Source organism: Arvicola amphibius, chromosome 4 (assembly GCF_903992535.2).
Source record: "Arvicola amphibius chromosome 4, mArvAmp1.2, whole genome shotgun sequence".
In the NCBI taxonomy this organism is placed as follows: domain Eukaryota; kingdom Metazoa; phylum Chordata; class Mammalia; order Rodentia; family Cricetidae; genus Arvicola; species Arvicola amphibius.
Genome location: NC_052050.1, coordinates 113,286,050 through 113,309,223, shown reverse-complemented (window position 1 = coordinate 113,309,223; position 23,174 = coordinate 113,286,050). Strand labels below are relative to the sequence as shown.

The 23,174-nt window shown below is 36.2% G+C and overlaps 1 protein-coding gene across 6 annotated transcripts in view; it reads left to right on the top strand.

Moving 5' to 3' along the window:
- Positions 1-23,174, top strand: part of Spock3 (SPARC (osteonectin), cwcv and kazal like domains proteoglycan 3) — a 362,591-nt gene that overhangs the window by 173,343 nt on the left and 166,074 nt on the right. For 4 of the 6 annotated variants that reach the window (XM_038326914.1, XM_038326913.1, XM_038326911.1 and 1 more), the window contains one exon: positions 19,135-19,249. The exons of the other annotated variants lie outside the window; for them this stretch is intronic. In XM_038326914.1, the coding sequence (XP_038182842.1) occupies positions 19,135-19,249 (115 nt within the window). The remainder of the gene's footprint in view (positions 1-19,134; positions 19,250-23,174) is intronic. 6 annotated transcript variants of the gene reach the window in all.

Genomic DNA, 23,174 nt, shown 5'->3' with positions numbered 1-23,174 from the left:
AAGTGGCTAGTGTGAAATTTCTCCACATTTTTTATGTAGGCACTTAGTACTATGAACTTTCCTCTTAGCACTGCTTTTATAGTATCCCTTAAGTTAGGGTATGCTATGCCTTCAGTTTTGTTGAATTCTAGGAAGTCTTTAATTTCTTTCTTTCTTTTTTTAGATTTATTTTTTCATTATGTATACAGTATTTTGTCTGCATGGATGTCTGTATGCCAGAAGAGAGCACCAGATCTCATTACAGATGGTTGTGAGCCACCATATGGTTGCTGGGAATTGAACTCGGGACCTTTGGAAGAGCAGCCAGTGCTTTTAACCTCTGAGCCATCTCTCCAGCACCTGATTTCTTTCTTTATTTCTTCCTTGACCCAGAGATGATTTAATTGATCACTGCTAACTTTCTATGATATTGTAGGTTTTCTGCAATTAGTGTTGTTGAATTCTAACCATTTAAAGCATGGTGATTTGATAAGATAGAGGAAGTTTTTCTAATTTTTTTGTATCTGTAGATATTTGCTTTGTTACTGAGGATGTGGTCAATTTTAGATAAAGTTCCATGAGGTGCTAAGAAGTAGGTATATTCTTTTTTGTTTGGGTGAAATGTTCTATAGATCTCTGTTAAGTCCATGTGAGTCATCACATCTGTTACTTCTCTTATTTCTCTGTTAATTTTCTGTCTGGTTGACCTGTCCATTAGGGAGAGTTGGCTGTTAATGCCCTATTACATTAGTGTGCCCTACACACTAATGCCCTATTAGAGTGTGGGGTTTGATATGGGATTAAAGCTTTAGTAATGTTTCTTTTACATATGTGGGTGCTGTTGTATTACTAGCATAGATGTTCAGGATAGAGACTTCATCTTCAAGGATTTTTCCTGTGATGAGTATGAAATGTCCTTCTCCATCTCTTTTGATTTACTTTAGTTAGAAGTCTATTTTGCCACTTGTTTCTTGGGTCTATTTAATTGGAAAACTTTACCCATTCCTTTACTCTGAGGTAATGTCTGTCTTTGAGGTTGAGATGTGTTTCCTGTATACAGCAGAAGGATGGATCCTACTTTTGTATCCATTCTGTAGGCCTGTGCCTTTCTTTTTATAGGTGAATTGAGTCTATTGATATTAAGAGGTATTAATGACCAGTTATTTTTAATTTCTTTTTTGTGTGTTTTTTGTTTTTGTTTTTGTTTTAGTGTTTATGTGTTTTCCTTTTTGGGGATTTTATGGTGGGATGTTATATGCTGCTTCTGTTTTGGGGGATATAGTTAGGTTGGGTTGAAGTTTTCCCTCTAGTACTTTCTGTTTGGCTAGGTTTGTGAATAGTATTATTTACATTTGGTTTTGTCATGAAATATTTGTTTTTTCCATTGAAGGTGATTGAAAGCTTTGCTGAGCATATAAATCTGGGTTTGCATCCTTGGTCTCTTAGTGTTTGCAGCACATCTTTCCAGAACCTCCTGGCTTTCATGGTTTTCATTGAGACGTTGGTGTAATTCTGATAGGTCTGCCTTTATATGTTACTTTCTTTGATGATGAAACTATTTCCTCTATAGTATCTTCAACATTTGAGATTCTGTCTTTCATCTCTTGTATTCTATTGGTTCTGCATGCATCAGTAGTTCCTGTTCGTTTACCCAGATTTTTCATTTCCAGAATTCCCTAGGTTTGTGTTTTCTTTATTTCCTCTGTTTCAGTTTTCAAGTCTTGAACTGTTTCCTTCACCTGTTTGTTTGCTTCTGCTTGGTTTTCTTGAGTTCCGTTAAGAGATTTATTGATTTCTTCCAAGGTTTTGTTTTTCTTTTCCTCCATTTCTTTAAGGGAATTTTTCATTTCCTCTTTAAGTGTCTCTATCATCTTCATAAAGTTATATTCTAAGATCATTTTCCTATGCTTCTTCTGGGTTAGGGTTATCAGGTCTACCTATTGTATGACCTCTGAGTTCTGGCGTTATCATGTTGCTTTTTAGGCTGTTGAATAAATTCTGCATTTCTGCCTTCACATCTCTTCCTCTAATTGGTGCCAGCAGTGACTTTTCCTCTTGGCCCAAATCTTTCAATTACTGTCTGTGTCTTAGCGAGCTGCTCTTAGTCTTTCTGAGACTCTTAGTCACCGTCTGTGTCTCACAGAGCCACTGAGGTCTCTCTTGGTTCACTTTCTTGATCAGTTATGTGCAGCTGCAGCCACTTGATCCTCTGTTTGCAACTGCAGCCTCTTGGTCCACTGTGTGCAGTTGCATCTGCAGTTTAAAGTTCCTCTGAGGTTGCAGGGGATTATTTGTTTATAACATTAGGAGGCAATTGTCTTAGAATATTTCTGTCCCATCTTCTACAATGTTCTCTGAGCCTTTCATTTGGGACTGTAAAAATGCTTTATTTAAAAAATGGACACTCTATAATGCATTGATCCCTTCATTTTGATGTCTTGTGGCTTTCCCTAATGATTTTTCTCTACTGCAAAGAGAAACTCTTTGGGAAGTAGTGAGAGGTGCACTTGTTTGTGGTTGCAGGAATGAATGTCTTTAGAATGCAGCTGCAGATGGTTGGGTACTCCTGTATGCTTCCTGGCCTCACCAGCCTCACCTAGGTAGTTAGCTAAGTTTATACAGCCAAGAATGAATTTCCTCCTATTGAGTGGGCATTAATTCCAATTAGGTGGCTATTCTTTAATTCCAGGATATAAATGCCACCACTGGGGGCTGGAGAGATGGCTCAGAGGTTAAGAGCATTGCCTGCTCTTCCAAAGGTCCTGAGTTTGATTCCCAGCAACCACATGGTGGCTCACAACCATCTCTAATGGGGTCTGGTGCCCTCTTCTGGCGTGCAGGCATACACACAGACAGAATATTGTATACATAATAAATAAATAAATAAATAAATATTTAAAAAAAATAAATAAATGCCACCATTGAACCTTTAGAAATAGCTTGTTGTGCTGGTTTTTGTTGTGGTTTATAGATTTTATAACAGGATAAGACTATTGCTTGCTTTTCTCCATTGGGTAACTGCATGGTTCCTTCACTTATATGAATGAGGTCCTGAGAAAGGAGGCTCTGCAGTCAGATCCAAACTGAATCCACTAAGTTCTGTGTCTAAAGCATGCAGTGTCTTCATCAGTAGGGTTTTACCTTCACTTTCTGAGAGGCAGCCAAGGGCAGGTGCAGTAACCCATATATTGTGTGCATTCTTTGGTATTCTAAGACCAACAACTCAAAAGGATTTCAGATTATGCCTGATCTAGGAGTTGATGTGAGATAGTCTATAATGGTTAAGTGAACTTTGTCACTCTGATTGTCATAACATATACATGTGTGTGTGTAGTTTTGAGTAAACATTAAATAATATAATTCCTTATGACTTTATAAATCATTCTTAGTGTTATTGATCTCTCCTCCTCCCTTCTGCCGTGTAATGCCCTCTCTTTTTCTTTCCCATTTATGACTCCTGACCTTGTTTTCTATCCACAGTCATTCACTGTCAGTTTTTAGAGTTTCTATTCCTTCAGATATAGAGTATTTTTATGACACATGGCCTCAGTCTTAGAAATCAGACATTTAACATTTTACTGTTAGTTGATAAGTACAGTTCAAAGCATGAAAAGCAGAGTAATAAGGCAGAGTACCAGCAAAGATAAGATTTCTAAAATACTGGTGCTTCTTTCATAAGGTGAATACTTTGAATAAAACCCAATTTATCTGTTCAAATTCTAGTTCAACATTTTTGCTGTTGTGTAATATTATATTAACTGTGCAAAGATGTGTTATGTTTGTTTGTGCTGCATTTGTTTAATGATATAAGGGTATGTGTTTAATTATCTAAAAATGTGTTCCATTTGTTTCACGTTGCCTACAGAAGGCACCTAATTAGTCTAATAAAGAGCTGAATGGCCAATAGCAAGACTGAGTAAGGATAGTTGGGATTGGAAATTAGAAGAATAAGTAGGAAAAGATATCTAGGCTCAAAAATAATGAGGGAGGAAGAGAAGAAAGAGTATAGAATGAGGGACACACCCAGGCCCAGAAGCCAGGCAGCTACAATCAGACACAAGAGGCAGTGAAAGATATATGGAAAAAGAGGTAAAAAGCCCTGAGGTATAACATAGAAAAAGAGAAGCATGTTAAGTTAAAAGAACTAGTGGAATAAACAAAAGATATGGCCAAGCATAAAAAACTCATAAGAAGTCTCTGTGTCATGATTTGGGAGCTGATTAGTATCCTAAAAGAAAAGACCTGGTACATTTTGCATTTTGCTTGTATCTTTTATTTATATTCTTCCTTCCAAATACTTCAGGATTTATTATCAAAAGTGTAATTGCTGTGTTTCAAAGAACTCACAGGGCCATTCATGCATAATTTAATAAAACTTATTGGAAGAAATTTAAAATTTATTCAATTTCTATGAACTTCATTATTATTTAATTTTGAAACTTTTGTACATTTCACACTATTCTTACCTGGAAGAAAATGAAATTAACTAGAAATATTTTGACCTATAAAAGTAGTATTAACATGATATTTCCTGAATGTTCTTTCACTACACACACAAAAAAAATTATGCATATGCTTTGTAATCTCAAATCCTTCGACTTAAGTGATCCCCCTCCTCCCTGAGTTTCTGAAATTCTGAGACTATAGTCATGTAGGTACAACCATACTCAGTTATTCTTGACTTTTTCTGTTACCTTGAGTAAATCTTTCACTCTCAGGAAATAGATTGTATAAAGTAATCATAATTGATAATGTAATATAAATTGTGGAAAACATTTTAGCAGAGTTACAGAATCGAAAAATGTATGCTGAATTACCCAGGGTCAAGCAATAGAGAAATATTTTAACTCTTGGGCAATAATGGGTAATGAATCCAGCAAAAGCTGAAGCAACCAGATAAGTACTTTCCAATAGCAATAAATAGAAACATATTGATGAAGAAAGAATAGTTGGAGTCAAAGCAGAGGAATGCAAATCTTTACTATTGCCATTTTTTTTGGTAGCATTTTTATGGGAGGCCTTGAGTATACCCTCAAGTATACCCTCAGGGCTCAGAATTGGAAATCTATGGCAGGCAAGGGCAATAATTTAACTCAAGTACATTACTTTTGCATCTTCTTCATTTTTCGTGCCAAGAGAAAAAAAAATGAAGTCAAGGGGCCATGTAGTAGAGGAAGAATAAGAGTAAGGGAAAGAATAAGTAGAAGAAAGGAGAGTAAAGGGAAGAAGTAGAAGTAGTGAGGAGGAGAAGAAGAAGAGTAAGAGTTAGGGCTGACCTCCACAAGGTTTCTAGTTCTTACACACATAGTTGGAAAATTCCACAGGCAAGGACAATGATGGTATATATATCAAAATCACAAAGAGGGACAGGTAGAACCCGACAAAGCAGTACTCTGGAACAGGTGACACCACGCAGCATTCGAGGGGGAGTATCTGACTTTCCATACCATTAGATAAAGTTACTAAACATCTGTGAATCCTGGATTCATCCAATCTCCTCATCTCCTTGGTGATAACCAGCTTTGGGTATGCCAGATTTGTTTGTTAGCAAAGGTGGGGCAGGCTGCCTTCCTAATTTTGCCTGTCTTCTACAGAAATTTCTATGTGGTCTGTTAGCAGGTAATTTTGTGGAATTTACTCTATGTAAGTTTGATTGTTAGAACAAAGAGTAAATGCTATTGTTCCAAGGCCTCATGGTGTGGGTGAATGGAGCAAGGTCACTCTACTGCCCATGCAGAGATTACACTACTGGGGTGTTCTGGGAATGAATCCCATTTTGAAGGAAAAATTTATGGCTTCACAAGGTTTGCACTGATATAACAGTGACTTTTCTTTTTTTTTTTTTTTTTTTTTTTTTTTGGTTTTTCGAGACAGGGTTTCTCTGCAGCTTTTTTAGAGCCTGTCCTGGAACTAGCTCTTGTAGACCAGGCTGGCCTCGAACTCACAGAGATCCGCCTGCCTCTGCCTCCCGAGTGCTGGGATTAAAGGCGTGCGCCACCACCGCCCAGTTTAACAGTGACTTTTCTAAAATACAAGTGTTTCCGCAACTCTGCAGAACGAGTTGTTCTATGTGGACTTGTAAGTTTACACTTTCCATGGATCTACCTATTGTTCTCTCATCTGTACATTCACTGTATAGTCTTGTGAGCTCCAACACATTTTTAGAGCAGTGATTCTCAAACTGTGGGTCACATCCAATTGAAAAATTTCTATCTTATAGAATATTTACATATGATTCATGGATAAAAAAAATTACAGTTATGAAGTAGCAATGAAAATACTTTTATGGTTAGAGTCACCACGCCCAGAGGCATATATTAAAGGGTCACAGTATTAGGAAGGTTAAGAACCACTGTGAGGGTGAGAAATCCAAGACTGTAGATATTAAGCAATCCAGACTTGTAATGGATTAATAAAATGCTTCAGGATCCCCGGAGGTGGCAGGCAGTGGGCAGTGGGCAGTGGGCAGGGGGTCTTGAGAGCTGCCAGTCCAGGCAGGGACTGTAGCAGGTCCCTGAGCTGTGGCTGGTTCCAGACAGGGAGACAGGCCGCAGGCAATAGACAGAGACATGGATAGGCACGCCATATACAGTAAGGTTGGATATTTATTAAGTGGGTTATGGAAGGGAAGGGGGAAGGAAAAGAGGAGAGAGAGAGAGAGAGAGAGAGAGAGAGAGAGAGAGAGAGAGAGAGAGAGAGAGAGAGAGAGAGAGAGAGAGAGAGAGAGAGAGAGAGAGAGAGAGAGAGAGAGAGAGAGAAAGGGGAAAGGGAGAAGTGAAGAAAGGCAGAAGCTGCACTCTTTGAGAGGGAGATGGAAAAGAGAGGGAACTCAAGCTGGAAGCTGAAGATCAGCTTGTCTCAGCAGATGGGGGGAGAGTAGGGAGTGGGTGTGGTTTGTCTCTTAAAGAGACAGAACAGATCATTACATGTTTTATCCCATAGAACAGGTGTAGCTCATAAAAGATGGGCTAGGTTTGACATCAGAGAATGTATAGGCCAGTCTATTAGTTTCTCTCTGATGATATATAAAGTACAGTTACTTCCCTGCTTTCCCCAAATTATGAAATAAGTGAAATCCTAACCCATTCATTGCCTTACTATGAAGGAATTCTGATTTTTCCATAGTCTTTGAAGAATCAAAGGCAAGCATGGCTTATAACGTCTGTGTTCCAGTTGAAAGTGGCAAGAGAGAGAAGAGAAAATAATCACCGCAGAAATACAGATATTAAAGCCTTGCTTGTTCCATGAAGAAAAATTAACTTCTACTTATGGGCTATGTTCCTGTTTACCTCCCTACATTAGTCTGTCATAAACATTCAAGAAGTTATATTTTCTTTTTTTTTCATTCATTATAATGACTCATATGTGAAATTGCACATGATCTGAGCCATTGAGATTTCTGAACTTAACAGTTGCAATAACAAGTGGACCTGTCCTATTAGATATTAGAATACTAGAAAAAATCCAAAAGGATTTTCTGGATTCTTATTACAGTCCTCTTGGTCAGGTATAAGGATTTTCCCAAGTTCATTCCAGTTAACTGGAGAAGATTCACTTGGAGCTACTGTGGACCAAATGTTCCTTTTACAGAATGGTGCTATATTGAGCCTCAGTCTATGACTTTAACTCTTGGAAAGCAGCATCAGCTAGATGAACCATATGAGGAAAAAAACACCTTTTGTTTACATGACTGGAAATCCATTTAGCCAAGACAATTGCTCCTACTGGGGTTTCTATAGGTGCCACAAGTCACAGCACATATGTAATTCATAAGTAATAACTGTAAAGGCTCCAGAATAATCATTAGAAACTGGACAAGCATTTTTTAAACATTCATTTATTTTTGTTTTTATTTGTGTGGTGTTTTACCTGCATGTATGTCTATATATCACATGCCTATAGTGCCACAAAGTTCCTGCATATTTCACTACATTGCTTTTCTAACTATTAAATCTTGTGCTTTCAAATCAGTAATACTGGGTACAATTTTTTGTGAATTAAATACAAAAACTTATAAAAATCCTGTAGAATTTCTCTTTTAATTTAACTAATTTTTGAGAATATCAAAAATTAATATCTTTACATTATTTTCATTCCTCCCTTACCTCCAATTCCTCTTGTACCCTCAAACTTCCCCTTAAATCCTTACTTCTATAATTATTATTACACATATACATACCCCTCATCTGTTTGTGCTTGTGGCTGACCATGTGGGATTGGATGACCTGTTAAGACACCCACCCTTGTAGAAGACTAATTCTCCCTCTCTCAATAACTATTGATTGCCTATGAAATTTTATCTAAGGTGATGCTGTATGAAATTCTTCACATCCATGTTGGTGTGGTGACTTTTGTTACCATTATGCAACCTTTGTCTTTTTGTTTGTTTGTTTGCCTTTTGCTGTTGATGATGATATTTGATTTTTTTAAGACAGGGTTGTTCTGTGTAATCCTGACTGTACTGGAACTTCTTTTGTAAACTAGGCTGGCCTCATAATCACAAAAATGATTTGAGGCATAGGCACGTGCCAACACTGCCAGTTTAGTTTTTTGTATATGTATATAACATTTACCTTTTTTATGGCTGGATGATCTAGTTTCTCTATGCCTTCTTCCACCGCTGACAGCATGTCTCCTTTGAGCCCTATTCTGCTTGTGAGGCTTTCCATTGCCATTTATTAGACTCATTGACTCTTTGATTTCCTATTTCATTTCAGGTTGGTTTTACTTTAATGTGTCTTTCTCTTTATTACATTTTATTTTCCTACCATGTGATGTTCTAATTATTTAATTATGATTTTTGTAATGTTTCCACTTAGTTAATTCCTGTTCTCTCTGTTCATATGCCTATTTGGACCTATTTGAGTGTTCTGAGTTTTTTAGGCAGTTTATAATCTTGTTGACTTGCTCCCTTGAATTTCATGTAAGTTACTCTTCATAGAGAATGTTGCTATGAAGCTAGGTATTTGTGGGGCAAGAGCACTATCCTACTGTATCCTATTTGTGTCTCTGTGATATACACTGGACAGCTGGATTTAGGTGGTTTCTCTATTGTAATGTATTGCTGCCTTTCCAGGGTAGAATCCTAAGCTAGGGAGGGTTGCATGCTGATTGGCTTTGGGAAGAAACAGGTACATAAACTAATGCTGAGGGGCCAAGGTATAGTATGGGGGTGGCATAAAAATGGAGGGTGTCTGAGATATTGCTGGAGTAATTATGCCACATAGGGTGGGACTTAAAGAGGAACTAATGAGAAAGCAGGGCAGAAGCTAAGTGAACAAAACTAGATGGGCCACATGGGGAAAGCCATGACAGGCAGGCCTAGAGATTGAATGGGTAGAACAGGGCCATAGAACTGTTGTGGGTGGGAAGTAACTTATGAGATTGACAGCATGACAGAGAGAACAGCTTTTGTGACTCTGGTCTGTGGGACTAGAAGTGAGCACACTTAGGACCATGATGGGACTTACTCACCAGCCAGTCTGAGAGACTTCTGGTGCAATTTGTTTTACTTTGGATTGAGTTTTCTGATTCTCTGGGATAGACAATGGAGGACGTTATTAATATTTGCATGTAATGAAAAGATTTTTTTTAAAAAATACCTAGAAACAAAGGAACTTGACTTCTCATTGATGTACAATTTATGAAAAGTAACAATGTTCTTATTTTGATTGTTTAACTTATAAATTGTACTTTATGTTGATACACACACACACACACACACACACACACACACACACATATATATATAGAGAGAGAGAGAGAGCGCACTACTTCCATGAGGATAAATATACCTTCTAACACTTCCTGAAATATAGCTACTCATGTTTTTAATATTTCTATTTTCAATAGTGTGTGTGTGTGTGTGTGTGTGTATTTAGAATATCTAATGTTAACCATTTTTTATCAACTCTGATTACATACCAAATTTAATTTTTGGATGATTAGCTTTCTAGTTTGTTTAGAAACATTTGTTGTGAAATTTGTTGGTTTTAGTTCTAAATAAGCTAGAAAGCAAGAACCAAGTAAAGATGTTCAGTAAGTAGCTTTTATTTGGAAAAAGTGGTGCGTTTAGAGTCAAAGGATTTTCTTTCATGGAAGTAAGGTTTGAGATGAGAAGGATATTAAGCATCTTGGCCAGAGGTCCTGTAGTAGGTAGTTGGAACAGTTGCATGACTTGATAAATAGTTGGTTTAGGAGCATAACAGATAAAAATATGTTATAAATTCTACTAGCCAAATATAGTACTTTCTACATGTTCATGGATATTCTAGACACTTATCATACACTCCTGCATTATGAAATAAACATTTTTTCTTCTACTTTTTTGTTTAAATTTTGTATTTATTTTTGTTTTTCAAGTCAGGGATTCTCTGTATAACAGCTATGGCTGTCCAGAAACTCTTTTTTGCTATTGTCAAATTCACAGAAATCTGACAGCCACTGCCTCCTGAGTACTCTGATTAAAAGCATACACTAACAACACCCGGGAAATTTCTGCATTTTTAATATACTGTCTTTCCAGTTAATTAGCCACAGAAGAACATAATCTGCTGTTTGATACTGAATAACTAAAGGCCAAGCTTCTTTGATGTATGGGGTGGAAATATTAAGCTCTAAAACTGGAAGTAAAAGTCTTTTCACCCAGCTGCTACTTGAATTACTGTATTAGGTAGAATTATTGTAATGTTACTCTCTGAAGCAATATTTTACTGTGAACACACGACTGACATATTCAGTTTTGAAAATGAAAAAATATAAATACTTACAATGAAAATTTGTCATTATTTGTTGTATTGAGTAATAGGGAAATGTAGACCAATGAAAATTATAGATTTCTAGTCATAATCAGTTGCACTGGTAGGAATTTATTTTGCAAAAGAAATTCTATTAGTATTCATCACATTACAAATTTTGGAATTTGGGTCTGGAGAGAAGGCTTAAGTGTAAGAGCACTGGCTCCTTTTCTAGAAGTACAGAGTAAAATTTTCAGCAACCACAAGGTGGTTCATAACCACCTATAATGAGATATGGTGCCCTCTTCTGGGCTACATGCATACATACAGGCAGAACACTGTATACATAATAAATAAATGAATAAATGAATAAACAAATAACATTTGGAATTCATATGAAATACTGACAAAGGATAACAGAATTAGATATGATAGTGTACTAACATTTCCATTAATCATCAGTTCAATTAGATTTACAGTATAATAGAGCTCTGGCTTATAATAGCATATGAAGCTTTCAGTAACATTTATGCCAGTAATTAACTGTCTATCTTTAACATTTATAAGATAGGATATTATTAAATTAGTATCATTTTTATTCTTATTTCTCTTCAAATAATGTAGAATTACATATGAATTGGCTGTTAGTATTGATTACCATGACCAACATGGTTTTGGAATTAACTTGACTGAGACCACAAGGAGTGAATAACAGATGCACATACAGAAAACCAGGTGTGGGTGATCTAAAAACTCTGATGGAGATGCACCAGTGACACAGGAACTCTGCACATTTATTCTAGACAGCTGAAGGAGGAAACACATTTGTTTCACAAAATTCACAAGAATCTCTGTAGTCTCTTAAGTGGAGCAGTCTCTGGCTACAGTCCTCTAATCCAGGAAGAGGAAGCTGTTGTTGATACTAGGACACATGGTCAATATGCATACTTAGGCAAGAAGACAGCCTTGCTATTCCTTGGGAATTGGGGAAGATCTTGCCATACCTATGGGTCTTTGGCACTGTGGTCCTTGTCATGACTGTGCTCATGTTCACAATACGCATTAGCTCAGGACTTCATTTGGTTCTCACCAAATGCTCGATTTTTGTAGTGAGTGTAAAATGAGTGGAGATGGATCTTATATAATTAGAGAACAATTGGGGTTTAAAACTAAGAAACTTTGGTTGTTAAAAACCTAACTAAATATCATGCATTAGCTCTCTCTCTATGCTTCTTATATGTACTGTCTGCCATCAGAACACCTGGCAACTTTTTAGAAGTTTCCTGGAAACCATCTTCCTCTTACTTCATAGTACAGAATTTTACTGAAATGCGATCATTATTTTTGCATGTGTGGTTGCCATTTTTTACTTTTCCTTTTATTTTTGGAAATAAACTAATTGTAATTAATCTCATACATTTATAACTATATATAAATATTTATATTTTTTAATTAATTTCACTTCAATGATAACATGTTTATATGTACAGTACCCATATCACAAGTAACTCATCAAGCTCCTTATAGTGTATAATATAGAACCTTAGAACAGTTTAAATTTATATCACATTCTTCACTATTTCCCATGTGTTATATATTATTTTACCATAAATTACACATAACAGATAACTGATCATCATTTCTATTGTTCTTTTTACTGACATAGCTAATACAGCCCTGTGGGTCCAATTTTGCCTCTTGTTCTTCACTTGCCTTCTGTGTTCTCTTGCATTTCTTTTTCTATTGAAATATCTGTAATTCTTCTCACACATGGAAATAGGAAAAATTCTCTTTAATATGTGTATTTTCTTTCCTTTATATGGTAAGAATAAATTGCCATTAACTGTCTGGTCTGCACTTAGGATTTAGTTACTATCAAGGAAGTTTTTACCTTTCATTGTTTTCAGTTTGGGCACTGAATTTTTTTTCCAGTTTATTTATTTTTTATTAAAAATTGCCATCTCCTCCCCTCCTCCTCCCCCTTCCCTCCCCTCCCCTCCACCCATACCCCCACTCCCTCCCTCTCCAGGCCAAAGAGCCATCAGGGTTCTCTACACTATGTTGAGACCAAGGTCCTCCCAACTCCCTCCAGGTCCAGGAAGGTGAGCAACCAAACTGACAAGGCTCACACAGAGCCCGTCCATGTCGTAGAGACCAAGCCCATCGCCATTGTCCTTGGCTTCTCGGTCAGCCTCCACCATCAGCCACTTTCAGAGAGTGATTTTTTTTAATAATTTTTTCCACAACTCATTGCTGCTTTTGTTGAAGACCAGTGTTGTTTATTAGTATGCTAACTAAATTTTTATAACAGAAGTTCTATTTTAATATTCTATGATTATCTTTTAATTTTGCACTTATTTGTTTTTTACCTTTAAGTAAATATTTCTTTAAGAAATTAAGAGTAGTTAAGCATGTTTTCCTATAGTTAAAATTATTTTCTTTAACTTCTTGATACCATAATTTTTGGATTAAGTGGTTGTTCTAGGGAGATTTGGGGAAAATGCAGTGAATATGACAAAATATATTTTAGAAACTTTTCACAAAATAAATAAAAATTAAAAAGAAGCTTAAAGTATAATAGCATTACACATTCACAAAATAAAAATAAATATATTCATAAATTTTAATGCATCTGTAGTGGTTTCTGCAAGTGTTACATTTGTTAATATACTTCTAGGTGCTGCTAGCAATAAATATTGATATCCTGATACTACTTATTCTTCCAGTGCTTAAAATTAGTGATTATTGCTTACAAATTTACTACAAGATTAACTACCCCAAAATTACAGAGAGATAACTATCTTAAAATACTAATCTTCTTGAAGTTGTTTATGATCTTTAAACCTGAAATAATTGGACATTTAAAATGGTTTTTTTAGACCTTTAAATTGGGTCATCTCAACACTATTTTTTGGTAAGAAATAGCCACTCAATTGGAATTCTAATTTCTCTTGTTACTGCTAAAACTCAAAAATAAATATAACTTCATTGTTAAAATGTATCTTGGCTGAATGTGTTTCAACTCCCATAGCCAAAGAAACTTGCATTAACCTAAATTTAATTACTATTGGAATTTCCCTTCTTTTTTCTTTCAATTTATTGTTACAAAAACTGACTTCATTCAGTGTTTCTCTTTTGTTCATGTACTCCTGTATAGAAATTATGTGATGTGTATGTGTGTGTGTGAGTGGGAATGTGTGAGTGTGTGTATGTGTGTATGAATGTGTGTGTATATTAGTACATGTATGTGTGAGTTTGTGTGTGAGGTTGTGTGTATGTGTGTATAGCTCATGCACTTGAGTGTAAATATATGTGCACCTGTAGAAATTTATAGAGGCCAGAGTTAACATCTTCCCTCTCTGCCTTATTCCCTGGAATTTGGTCTCTCACTAAAGTTGAAGCTTTCTTTTCATTTTGACTGTACTGGCTATCCAGTGAGCTTGAGCATGCCAGACCTGAGCGTTCTTGCCTCCAAATGCTGAATTTGTAGGAAATACAGTCATGCCTAGCTTTTTATGTGGGTGCTGCTGTTTCAAACTCATCTTCATACTTGTACAGAGAGTTCTCTGATTCATTCCACTGAGCAAACTCCACAGTTCCCCCAAGAGTGCTTCATAAACGGAAATCGCAAAGCAGTTATTAATTTTCTATCTCATGGTCTCATGAACAATAGCCATTAGATACTCTTTATTGTCAATATGCAAAATCAGTAATGACTCTCATTTGCTAAGAGAAAAAAAAACTGTAGACAAAAACAGCATCAGTGAGCTAGATATATTTTATGTAAAAACATGTTTCTCAAAAGTTAGTTTTCCATTTTATCATCACATAATCTAATTGTACCGATGTAATCACCTTACACTATGGAAAAATGAATCTTCAAAATGATAGTGATGGATATTATAGATTTTCATAATGCTATGTCCTTTTGTTGTAACTAACTGCTACAGCAGGCTGCTGTTTATAGCTCTTACAGGGCTTATAATAAGAACTGACCAATTATTTAAATAACAGCCAGTGTTCTGAGTCATATATGAATGGGAACAAAAAGTTAGGGTGCTACAGTTTCCTTGATCTCTTTTGACTATCTAGTCTCTGAGAAGTGAAAAATATATGCTACATGATAAAGGCAGAAGGACAGACACCATAAAGATCTGCGGATACAGAGCATGCTTGTGAATATTAGTGACAAGGGTGGAAATGGCCCATAAGTGCTTCACCATGGAAAGAAATCTGCATAGAATAGCATAGTAAAAAATAAGTCTAAGCACTCCTGGAGCATAGACATGCTGTGATAAAATAGAGAAAAAATGGAGTGTTGAGTTACCAAGAACCAAGAGTATATTAGTGAAACAATTGTGTCACCGAAACAAGAATTTATAAACAATGGCACATCCATAAAAATGCCTGCAAAGAATAAAATTTACCACAGAGCAAGTGTTCTGAAAACCTAGCAATAAGGATATAGAGAGAATAAGAATGTTCCTAATCTGCACTTACTTTAGTAGGAGATATGAAACATCAGATATAACTAGAAAACTGCGAGATAAGTGTTCTTTAGAGAATCATAGGAAATAGAAAAATTTTAGGTTAGATTAGAATCTGAGTTCCTAATTTCTTTTAGACAAATACTGAAAAGCGCCATAAAATAGTCAATGCAACGCGAAAGTTTGACCCGACACTTCAATCTATTGGATTTTCAATATCAATGTTTTACTTTTACAGTCTTGGCTTTTGTGTCTACTTTTTTGGGGGGAACAAATCTTTTTACATACAGTATATTTTCATCATGGTTTTCTCTACCTCATCTTCTCACATATCTTCTCCACCTATTCAACTTCATGCCCCATTTAGAAAGCAAACAGAAAAAATAAACTAGAATAAAACAGTACACACAAACAAGAAACATAAAAAAGAAAAAAAAAACACAAGAAGCATATATGCAAGTAAATGCATGCACACGCACAAAAGTGCACAGCATAAATAAATAAAATCAGAAATAATGATAGATAAGCAAAAGACAAGTAGGGTTACAAATGCTCAAACAAAATATTATAAACAAAAAAATCTCCAAAGCTATCACTGAATATGCTGTGTGGTGGCCATTTTCTGCTGGCATGGGGCCAGTCATTAAGTGTGTTTTGTATGTCCAATGAGATTCCTTTGTAGAAAATGATTTTGTCCTTTGAGATGGCTGTTGAGATTCAGTTGGAGAACGAGCGCTTCTGGGTCAGGGATGGGTGCTCAAGTCTACCTCCCCTCTTAGTGCTGGCTTGGATGTGTGCAGGCCCTGTGCATGCTGGCACAGTGCCCGTTCATGTGTGCACCAGTCTTATCATGTCTGATAGGCCCTGCTTTCTTCCATCTTCACTTTCCTTATAATCTATCTCCCTTCCTCTTCATCTACATACTACAGAGACTCCTTTGTTTTCATTGTCATTGTTTGGTTGGTTGGTTGGGGGAGTTGTTTGGGTTTTTTATTTGTCTGTTCAGGGGAGGTGTTTGGTTTTTTGTTTGTTTATTTGTTTTGGGGGTTGTTTGGATTTTTGTTTTTGTTTGCTTGTTTATTTTGTTTTCAAGACAGGGATTCTCTGGCTGTTCCGGAGTTCTCTTTGTAGACCAGGCTGGTGTTGAGCTCACAGAATCTACCTGCTTCTGCCTCCTGAATGCTGTGATTATAGATATGTGCCACCACTACCTGGCATACTTCAATGAGTTTTTCACTCTCTGCACATTGTCCAGACCTGGATCTTCGTATTTGTTCCAATTTACTGCTGCTGTAAGTTTCCCTGATGATGGTTTTTTTTATAGGTATAGCAGAATTTTTTATTCGAAGTTGTTATAATGCTCTGTTCCTTTAGTAGAAAAAATAATATTTGATTTTCTCGTAGGTCAATGGTCTATCTGGTCTCAGATTCTTTAACACCTGATCAGTGTCAGGAATGTATTAAAAATAAAAGAAAAAAATGTACAACTATACCTTTTGTCACAGAAAATTCTACATTAAACAGTTTAGGATAAAGCGCTAAAAGCAAATAAATATAACAATCATTTCTGGTGTAGGAGGTTCTTCTGTTCATATGTTGCTTTCATTGGTTGATGAATAAACAAACTCCTTTGGGCCTGATAGGGCAGAACTTAGGTAGGTGGAGAAGACAGAACTGAATACTGGGAAGAAGGGCAGAGTGAGAGATGCCTTGGATCTTCATCCCGAGATGGATGCTGGTTAGAATCTTGCTGGTAAGCCACAGTCACGTGGCGATACACAGATTAATAAAAATGGCTTAAATTAAGAAGTAAGAATTAGCCAATAAGAAACTAGAGCTACTGGGCCAAGCAATGTTTTAATAAATACAGTTTCTGTGTGGTTATTTTGGAGTTAAGCTAGCTGGGCAGCCGGGACAAAAAAAGGACCCTCTCTTACAACACACATCACCAAAATAAAAAATGAATGTAAAATTAAAATATAGTATTTGAATATGTATATCCATGTCTTTATAAATGAATGTACCAATTTTGTTTTAAATATCAATACATTATATAGTTCGTATTGGAAGTCACTTAGAGACAACAAGCTATCATAGGTGAAAATGCTGCATGTATGTTTCTTTATGATATACTCAGCTCACAGTAGTGATATTCCAGACATTTTTAAACTATCCAATGAGTTACCAGTGTCTCTGACATCTTTATTTGTCTTTATTTTTTTTTTATTATAGCTATGAGCATCTATAGAAGTTACCCAAAGTTAGTAGCTGTCATTTTCTGTCAACACAAAATGTGGTACTATGGTACCACTCTCATTTCTTTTCTTTTTTTTTTTTTTATCTTTGGAGTTTTTTTCTTTTCTTTTCTTTTCTGTTTTTTTTCTCATTTTTTTTTAAATTTCCATCTTCTCCCCTCCTCCTCCCCCTTTCCTCCCCTCCCTTCCACCCATACCCCTACTCCGCCCCTCTCCAAGCCAAAGAGCCATCAGGGTTCCCTTCACTATGTTAAGTCCAAGGTCCTCCCAGCTCCCCCTAAGTCCAGGAAGGTGAGCAACCAAACTGACAAGGCTCACAGTGAGCCCGTCCATGCTGTAGAGTTCATGCTCATCGCCGTTGTCCTTGGTTTCTCAGTCCTCCTCCACCGTCAGCCACATTCAGAGAGTCCGGTTTGGTCCCCTGTTCCATCAGTCCCATTCCAACTGGACTTGGTGGTCTCCCGTTAGATCTGTCCCACCGTCTCAATGGGTAAATGCGCTCCTCACGGTCCTGACTTCCTTGCTCATGATCTCCCTCCTTTTGCACCTCATCAGGACCTTGGGAGCTCAATCCGGTGCTCCAATGTGGGGCTCTGTCATTTTCTCTATCCAATGCCAGGTGAGGTTCTATGGTGATATGCAAGATATTCATGAGTATGGCAATATGATCTGGACATTTCTGGCACTCTCTCCTCAGCTGCCCAAGGAACTAGCTCATTTCTATCTCTTCTATACTTAGGAAGAGCTTCAGTCCTTACATACAGCTTTCCTTTTGTATAGGAATACCTGGAAAGGATCTGTGTCTGAAAGACTGACTGATTAAAACTACAATGATGTGGGAAATTGCAATGTTTCTGGTCCAGAGACTAATTATTTTGTGCTTGCATGTCCACCTCTCTCAGAAATGACATCCTTTGGCTAATAGATTACAAAAGAACTTTTGAAGTTTATAAATTTTTATGTACCACTAAATTGCTTCAAAATCTAGGAAGGTCATCAGACAGCATCTTAGGTCTTTGGAAAACCTCCTGCTTCCTGCTGATGTAATCACTTCTATGATGTAAACAACGATGTGTCTTAAACTTGCCTTGCTTTCTGAGTTTCCTTTCTTCTATGAAACTATACAACTCTCTGAAACTGCTTCAGTCTTAGAACATGGTATTTAGGATAATGTTTTTCTGTGCCCTCAGGCCATGGTCACTCAAAATGGCTCCAGAATAAACTATCTTTTATTCCCTTTCAGGTGAGAGTTATGGTTTTTGTATCAACATTCTTAGCCCCTTACGAATGTTAACTTCTGAGCTGTTTACATGAGACTGAACTCAGCTGTGATCTCCTCTGAGTTATATGGTCAGAAGAAGATACAACTCTTAGAAGAGTAAAAGCTTCAGAAAGGCTGTCAGATGAATATAATAAAATTCCATGATCATGCTGAAACAAGAATAAGAGAAGAGAAAGTGATGGGTGTGAATATGATTAAAATACATTATGTACATGTATAAACTTGTCAAAATTGAAAAAATACAACAAAATGAAATAAAATTCTATAATTTAGTTAATTATGTTGAGTAAGATTTAATACCTACTACCTTAGTATACAGAAACATTTAAATTCTCTCTTTTCTATTCTCTCTCTCCCTCTTTCTCTCCTCTCTCTCTGTCTTCTCCTCTCTCCAGCTTTAGATCCAGCTAAGGATCCATGCTTAAAGATCAAGTGTAGCCGCCACAAAGTCTGCATCACTCAAGATGCTCAGACTGCTCTCTGCATCAGTCACAGGAGACTATCACACAGGTAAACACTTTAAAATTAAAACCTACTAATAGAGTATTAATATTTGCTACAGTCTGAATATTTATCAGTGTTTTAATTTTTGATAAAGATATTTGTTTAAAGGTCTCCAGAATTTACTGTAGTATAGTTATGAGAGAAATGGGTTAAATATTGTTGTCAATTAGAATTCCCAGGGATTAGGTAGTTTTAAATCTAAATTACACAAGGCTGACTTTGTAAAGATTAAGTTAAAATGTGTTTTCTGAGTAGATATTCTTTTCGAATTTAAAGAGTAATTGTAATTTACTCTTTATAATACCTCTATAAGTGAGGAACATTGAAACATTCAAACTAGACCATTCTGTCAATTAAAGATAGTTTATTGACTTGGGGTGGAGCCTGCTGGAGATACCTCTGAGAATAGAGACTAGTTCCTGGTTGTAAAAGCCTTAATTATTTTATTGGTTTGTTACCAATGGGAGGTGACATGTGAACCAGAGCAGCTTGATAGAATAGGGGTTTTGATCTATTGCAGGCTGTTTGGGTTGATAAGGAACTGGATGTTTTTTGCCTAAGATAGTTGACTATGGGCTTGGATAAGGTAGGTAGTGGCTCTCCTGATAAACAGAAAAGTGCCTGATCCCCCCTGTATGCTGTGAATATCATTGGTGAATAAAGAAATTGCTTTGAGCCTATAGTAGAGCAGGGCAGAACAGAGGGAGGCAAGGAAAACTAAAGTGAATGTTGGGAGAAAAAAGGCAAGGTTTGGAGAAAAGCCTTGGTGCTGGCACTGGAGACAGACATTCCAGAACCTTGCTGGTAGGCCATGAGCCGTATGGTAAAATATAAAATAACATAAATGGGTTAAATTAACTTGCAGAAGCTAGCCAATAAGAAGTTAGAACTAATAGGCCAAGCAGTGATTTAATTAATACAGTTTCTGTGTGGTTATTTCAGGAGTCTAGTGACAGGGAAATGAACAAGTAGCCTCCTATTACAAATTAGCACTCCAATGTGGCTGACTAAATCCATGTAAAATCTCAACAGCAATACTCTGTTTACCAGTCAGATGTCTGGCTGACTTTGGGCTAGGCTCTCAAGTACTCCATTGTCAGCAGCACTGCCATTTTTGAACCTAACTTCCTCTACTTACTCTTGCTTATAAATATGCATACATCTCGGTTTATGACAGAGTTAAGCATAAAGGAAAAAAATTGGTTTGTGAATATTTGTGGAAGAATCTTAGAAATCCTACTGTGGAGATTTTGGAGCCTATTAAACACTTCTTTAAGAATCACTCCTACTGGTGGTGTACTTGTATACCCTCAAGCAGATAAATATTTGCAGACCCAGATTGGGTTATATAAATTCTTTAATCACTTTTATCAGTTATCATTATACCTGTAGAGCTGGCTCTACTTTGAAAAGTCATCCATTTACAAATAGACTATGCAGTGTGGTGCCAAGACTTGAGGACTGGAAGTTGCCATGATTACAAAAGAACTAACCAGAAAAAAAGGAATATATTACAAGTCTTACATCCAATGAATCCTATTTGCATTCTTCTTTTTTTTTAAATGGGAATAGTTTATAAATTGTCTTTAAATCAAATTAGGAACATTGCTACTAGACTATTCTCAGATGATAGGTGAAATATTTGGCTTTAGTAGACATACAAATATATTAAAGACACAGGTCTCTCACCCCAGGTACTTGAGAGGTGTGGCAGAAGAAACATAAAATGTATATCTGACTAGGGTAAAAATGGAATTCAAGTCCAGCTTTGACAACTTATTAAGACACCATCCAGATTAAAAAATAAAAGAAAGACTAGAGCCAAAACTTGTTTGGGTATGTAACTAGGCAGCATGAAAAATAATAACAATAAAAAGACACACCAAGAGATTGCGAAAAGAGTACATTAGAGAATAAAAATGGGTTATATGTCCATCAAAGAGCAAATATTTATGTTTAAGTCATATTCATCATTAATCATATAAAGTCTTTTATATACTGAATATATTAGAAATTTTATTATGTAAAATCTGTAGTGATAGATACTTAGATTCAAGGTAGATGGAAACAAAAATATCTGTAAATCTCATAGTATGCCTTGAGGTATATGTATGTCATGATGGTGGAGTGATGGCAAAATTAAAGAGACAGTTTATAAAAATTTGAAATCATATGTGTGCTAGAGAAATTCACAAAATGACAGAACAGAGTTACCAGTAACATACTGCCTGTCAATCATGATTTTTGTGTTTTATTAATAAAGGAATGGCAATGCCCTAGGCTGGACATTTTGTTATTAACCTATTTCTTTTTTTTTTTTTTTTTTTTTTTTTTTTCGAGACAGGGTTTCCCTGTAGTTTCTAGAGCCTGTCCTGGAACTAGCTCTTGTAGGCCAGGCTGGCCTCGAACTCAGAAATCCGCCTGCCTCTGCCTCCCGAGTGCTGGGATTAAAGGTGTGTGCCACCACCACCCGGCTATTAACCTATTTCTTTAGGATCCTAAAGATATGCTGAATTTTCTGAAACTTTTTTGTTTCCTCTTCTCAATTGAAAATACTAGTATTTGATGTGTGAAATTGAGAATAGAATGAAGAGTTTGCCTTGGGGATCAGTAAGCAAGAGGTCTCAAAATGCCTTCAAGTGAAATTCAGCACCCACCTTGCAGAGATCAAATCATTTACTTATAAGCAAAAATTAGGACTGAAGTCACGTCTCAGTAACTAGGAGTATTTGCTACTGTTTCACTGAACCCAAGTTTTATTCTCAGCACTCACATGGGGCAGCTAACACCTGTAACTGCATTTCCAGGGGTTTTAAGAACCATTTCTGGTCTATGTAGGCACTGAATTTACATGCTATCCATACACAAAATTCAGAGACATAAATATACATGTGATATTAATTAATTAAATATTCTTTATAAATTCCACAAAACATAGTATGTTTCCAACCAAAAAAAAAAAGTAGAAATTTTTAAAAGGACTCATTGATACTTTCTTTCTGATATCATCAACCTCAGTAAAATCTCGATTTGTATTTTCTGAGATCAATACCTAAGCTTATCAGTAACCATGCTACCTCACTGTGAGCACCTAACATTAGGCCCAAGGAGATGACTCAGCAGGTAAAGACATTTATCACTAAGCCCAATGATCTGAGTTGGATTCTCCAACAATAATATGGGAATAAAGAACTGAGTCTTGTAAATTGTCCTCTGATTTCCATTCATGTTCCATGACTGTCACATACCACTCCTCTGCCATACACACAAAATGAATGAATAAGTAAATAAATAAATGATTTTAGAAGACTATGGACTAAAAGAAACTTGCATTTAATTGTCCGATGGTAAGGATAGTCAGTGACCAATAATCTAAATGTTCTCAGTGCAAGAAGCTATTGAGCTTCTTGAGCATAGGAACAGCAACAGCATTCCTTTAGTGACCCCTGGAGTGAGAAAGATCTCTAGCATTTAAATTGGCTGTTTTTAATGTTTTATATAAACTGTACTTGGTCCTGTTGTTTTTTTTTCTGATAGGAACTACTTAAAATGGTGAACTGAATACAATCCATATCCAATAAGAAAAAGTTGATATTAATATTTTATGTGGTTTGTTTGCTTTGAAAAGTCAGCATAAATTTTATACTTACACAGCCCTGTAGGAAGTAGAATTTTGGCATGCACCCTGATCTATGACAATAGCTAATATAAAAAACACACTCTTACATTCAGAGAATGTGAAGATCTTAAGTTTGAAGAGTGAAATCAAGTAAATAAAAATCAATTCAATTATTATATTGATTTACTTATATCAGAACACTAAAAAGAAATGGAAGCCACTGTCTGTAGCCTCAAGTGCTAGGAGAGTCTTGTTACTCAAGATGTTTTCTTAAATCTCCCTCCCTAAACTAAACATCACAACCTCTTCCCC